The sequence below is a fragment of the Pocillopora damicornis genome, chromosome 6 (genome assembly GCF_964200805.1).
Source record: "Pocillopora damicornis chromosome 6, jaPocDami1.2, whole genome shotgun sequence".
NCBI lineage: Eukaryota > Metazoa > Cnidaria > Anthozoa > Scleractinia > Pocilloporidae > Pocillopora > Pocillopora damicornis.
The window spans coordinates 5,215,916-5,220,924 of NC_142675.1; the positions used below are offsets into that span (position 1 = coordinate 5,215,916).

At 38.7% G+C, this 5,009-nt stretch overlaps 1 protein-coding gene across 1 annotated transcript; it reads left to right on the forward strand.

Annotated features, from left to right (window-relative positions):
- The first annotated feature begins 305 nt into the window (after positions 1–305).
- On the forward strand, positions 306–1,775 carry LOC149043597 (orexin/Hypocretin receptor type 1-like). Its single transcript, XM_089210374.1, has one exon. It carries the CDS (start codon positions 323–325, stop codon positions 1,328–1,330), a length of 1,008 nt encoding a protein of 335 aa, XP_089066500.1. The 5' UTR covers positions 306–322; the 3' UTR covers positions 1,331–1,775.
- The last annotated feature ends 3,234 nt before the right edge of the window (positions 1,776–5,009 follow it).

Sequence of the window (5,009 nt, forward strand, 5' to 3'; positions counted from 1 at the left end):
TTTTTTCATTAGTGTTATTTATGGAGAAAATCAAAAAGTCCTGCTGCATTCCTTTTCCTGTTTCCAGTATTTCCGTTCCTGTTCACAGCTTCAGTGACGCCCCGAAAAATCATCGACTTAACCAAACTGAACTTAGTTTAAAATAAACAAAAAATATATATATTTGTTTCCTTTGAATTCACAATCTATTACTCTCATCACACCCCAGGTTGGTATAGCATAAGATTTTAGGGGGCCATGGGTGTTCCATTTACTGATTATTTATGCAGTAATAACAGTTTTTTCCTATTCAACTTTAGCAACAGAAAAAAAGGGAATAAAGATGAAACCAGAAAACGAATGGATCATCACAGTACTCTACGCAATCACGATGCTCATAGCGTTTGCAGGGAATATTTTCCTTATCTACATCGTGTGGAAGAAACCTGAAGTCAGATCACTGACAAGCTTTATGTTCGTCAACATGGCCATCGCTGATTTGCTGGTAACCTTGGTAGTGATGCCCTGGTCGATTTCCATAATATATACAGAAGGTTTGTGGATGATCCAGGGAGTATTTGGAAAAGTCATGTGCAAAGGTATTCTATACATTGCCTTTGTCACTTTGACAGCATCCGTCCTCTGCCTGACGTTCATGGCGATCGACAGGTACTATGCCATCGTTCATCCCCTCCGCCGCCATCTTTGGTTTCGAAAGCCTAAACTAACCGTTCCATTTATTTGGATCGGGTCACTGGTCTCCATGTCCATTTTCCTTGTTATTCAAACCGTGGAGGACTACAACAATTCTCCCCATTGCATGCTATCTGTTTACACCTTGGGCGATCCAGATAGGGCTCTTCGAGGAATATACCTTCTCCTTTTCGTCGTCAACTATCTCATCCCCTTGGTCGTTATGTCTTGCCTGTATACCATCACTGCATGGAATTTATGGTTCAATGTTGCACCTGGAGTGAATCCTTTGAGAGGAGATCGAGCGCAACTCGAAACCTCCAAGAGAAGAGTGGTTCGGATGCTCATTATTGTTACCTGTGCTTTTGCCCTTTGTTGGCTCCCACCACAAGTGGTCCACATGATGTACGTCATTCACGCATCTAAGGCTGACCTACACATACAGCCGATTGTCAGCTTTGTGTGTTTTTGGTTTGGACACGCCAACAGTGCCGTTAACCCATGGCTGTATATTTTTCTGAGCACCAAGATAAATACGGCATTTACTAGGATCGTCAGTAGAAAAAGCAGCCGGTTGCCTTCACGTACCACTACCAAAAGATCAGATGCCGTCTTACCACCTGAAAATGAAGCAATCCAGAAAGAATCAAGAGTATAATCTCTCTCATAACATGAAACTTTTAGTGTAGGCAGTGTAGTGAGGGTGCTGAACTAGTGATCTGGTGTTCAGGGGTGCAAGCCCTCCACCTTATGACTCGCTGGTTTGTTCTCGTTTTTCCTTCGGGTCGATTCCGTGACTCGCTTTGTATACAGCCAACTGGTGTGCCCACTGCTGGTTGGGATTTTTAAACATGATTATTTACAACGTCTGTTTTCCAATTTGATTGAAATGGCTATGAAAGCCCCATAGGGGTACTGTTCAAAAAGGAAAAACTGACATGTTTCTTCAGTGCTCCGCGTAGCATTAATTAAGAGTATTTCCTTACCGTTTTCGCGATAATAATGTAACAAACTATTTCAGTTTATAATTAGCTGTCTTGAAAGGAGATTTGTAACAGCCTTCGGTTATGACATACACAATTAAAGCAAAAGAAATGCTGGTGGACTAAGAATCGTCTCATTCTGTTTAGATTTGGGCGCGCCAACCACTTGGCCACCCGATCTCCCTTAAGGTTGTAATGTTTGTTCTTTCTTTTTCGTCTGAATTTGTTCTGAAATAACGCAATCTTGAACAAAAAAACAAAACCCAAAAAGGAAAAGAGAAAATGAAGCTAATATTCAGGGGCTTGGACATCTCAGAAGAGTATAGAGAAATAGAGTTTAATTTTCAGAACTATAGTATAGTAATATTGAGACGATAGGCGCTGTCAAACGAGGTATTTCACTAGCTAACTAGCGAGCTAACTAATTAGCGCGCGCGAAAAGTGCAATTCATCTGTCCGCTATATACTAATTTGTTTTGTTTATTCATAATTTTCTCATCCATACTAATCAATCTTTCCCTCACAGTTTTCTTTAATTCTGTTGCACAAAATGATAGTTTCAGCTGAAATCCAAGTGAGAGCTCTGTGTAATAGGGCATTAGTTTTGTTTTTTTAGGTTTCCAATTTCATAGAGACAAAATGGGGACAATATGAAAAAATAAGATTTTCAAGGGGAGCTCAGCAATCCCTCTACAGAATACCATAAGGAAATATGCACCTTATTTAAAAACGAGCAAGCCGCTGGGAACCTGAAAAACTTCGTTAAGAATTTGAACGTCAGATCTTCCCATGGGGCCTTAAACTACGGAGCTGCGTTACAAGGCAGTCCAGCATAGTGATAAGATCGGCAATCAATACTTGCTTGAATATTCATCAGAAACTTTCGAGGGGGAGGGGAGGAGACCCTTACTAGGTGGAGTGGATGCAATCGCCTCCTCACATGTAGCTGTGGCCTGAGTTCTACTCCCCAGCGATTCTGGCGATACTTGTGGGTTGACTTGGCTACAGTGTTTTTTTTCTTTCGCCATACTAATTTTTCTCCTAATATTGATAACATCTATATCATTTTAGGATTATCCAGAAAAAATAAGAATTCCCGTGAAGAAAATAACCGCGAGTGCTCTAAGAGAAGAAGTCGAAAAAAATACAGAACAAGGAACGTCTCAGTAAACACGACGAAACAAGTATCAAATTTCTAGAAGAGGCTATCAATTGCGTACCTCTGGCAAATGTGGATGGAGCTGATTTTGAAAATGCCGCTTTCATTTTCAACCCTCCAGCCGGGCACTTTATTGTTATAGCATGCAGGAAAGGGTAATTGGAAATATTGCTTTTCCGAGGATGGCAGCAACAACATAACCTGTAAATGTGTCCGCAAACACTGGCTGATGTACCTCTGGAACAAAGGCACATTTGGTTTTTCTAGTATCACCTTGTTATTGTATCTTGCTGAAATAGTCATCAAGGCTTTTAGGTCTAATTAAGTGTAATCTTGGAGAACAAAATATACTCACTCACTTCAAGAACGCTTTCCAAACTATTTTGTGTTTTCCAAAATAGCACATTTTTGGATAAATTAATGATTTTCCTCTACAAGATTTGGTAATCACTTAAAAACTAATCAAACCTAGCGGGAAAAATTTAAAATCAATTGAAATTTTACATTTTCCTCTACAATATTTAGCGTGTCCGTAAGAAACTATGTGTTAATAGACAATCATGAAAAGATGCAGAGGAAATCCGTCTAATCTGCCAACAGTCTGTCACTGAATGTTGCAGAAATTCTGCAACCTCTCATGCACTGAGTGTTGCAGAAATTCTGCAACCACTAGGCCACTGGATGTCGCAGAAATTCTGAACCACTCACGCACTGGATGTTGCTGAAATTCTGCAACCATTTATACACTGGGTGTTGCAGAAATTCTGTGACCACTAATACTCAAAGTGTTGTAGAAATTATGCGATCACTTATGTACTGGGTGTCACAGAAATTCTGTGACAACTCATATACTGGGTGTCACAGAAATTCTGTGACCACTCATACACTGAGTGTTGCAGAAATTCTGCAACAACTCATTCGCTGGGTGTCACAGAAATTCTGCAACCACTCATTCACAAGGTATCGCAAAAAATTCTGTGAGCACTCACACTGAATTTTACAGAAACACGGTGACCACTCATACACTAGATGTTCCCGTAATTCACTCATGGATACAGGCATATAAAAGTCTTTCTCTAACCAGTCAATAGCAGATGCCACAAATATTCTGTCAATTAACTTTCAACAGAAATTATGTTACCTAAAATAGCACATGGCTTAATGCCACATGATAAAATTCGAATATTAAAATGTTAGAAAAGTAAGCAATAAACCAAACAGTTTAAGTCACATCACTTTATTTTATGACCGAATACAAAAAATTAATGAAAAATATCATTAATTTAATACAATTGAAGTTTGTTATACAGCAAATAAGCAATCCACTCTAGGCAAAATATATTTACTAGTCACAATTTCAGTCCTTTGACCTATTTTAAAAGATTTGTATATGTGATAAATAGAGAGCAAATATATCATTTAAATCTTGCACTGTCTTGCAAAAGACTACAGGGAAATTAATGCTCAACCTTCTAATGAAAACTTTATTCCCTATTCAGAGGAAAACTAAATTAACAGTATCACAGATTTTAATTAATACCAATGTTTACAGTTAGTATTTATGCTACATCTGTATCTCAATTAAAGGGCGAAAATAAGCTTCTAGGAAAAACAATCCTCCCTCTCTGTCAGCTGCAACTCTTTCCAGAATCATAAAAATTAAACCGTGCAATGTTGCCTTATAAGTCACAAACCAATGAAAAGGATAATGTACTGCAGACCCACTTTACAAAGCCATTGTGAGGGCGCTTTCTGGTTTTGGCCGGGTTCTACATTGAAAACAACGACGGAATCCAAGAAATCTGAAATAATTCACTAATTTCCATCGAAGTGTAATTCAACCGAAGTGAATTAAGCATCGTATCAATCTTCGCAACAACAAAATTGGCCTAAAACGTGCTTTTATCAAAAGTTTGTGGGTTCTACATCTCCATCCAGGAATGAAAACATACAATTCGTAAATAAGTGATAGACTCAGAGATGATGATTCGATAAGCGTTTGGTAAAATTGTATTCATATCGATGAGATCGCAAACTTGTGTTTGGCAAACAAAGTTTCGCTCAGACCATTTATCGTTACCTAGTTTATATTTATCGTTACTCGATCGCTCTGACGAAGGGCGAACGCCCGAAACGTCGGCCTTTAAACTCTTTAAGGTGGCCAATTCACGTTATCAACTCTGTTGATAACACTT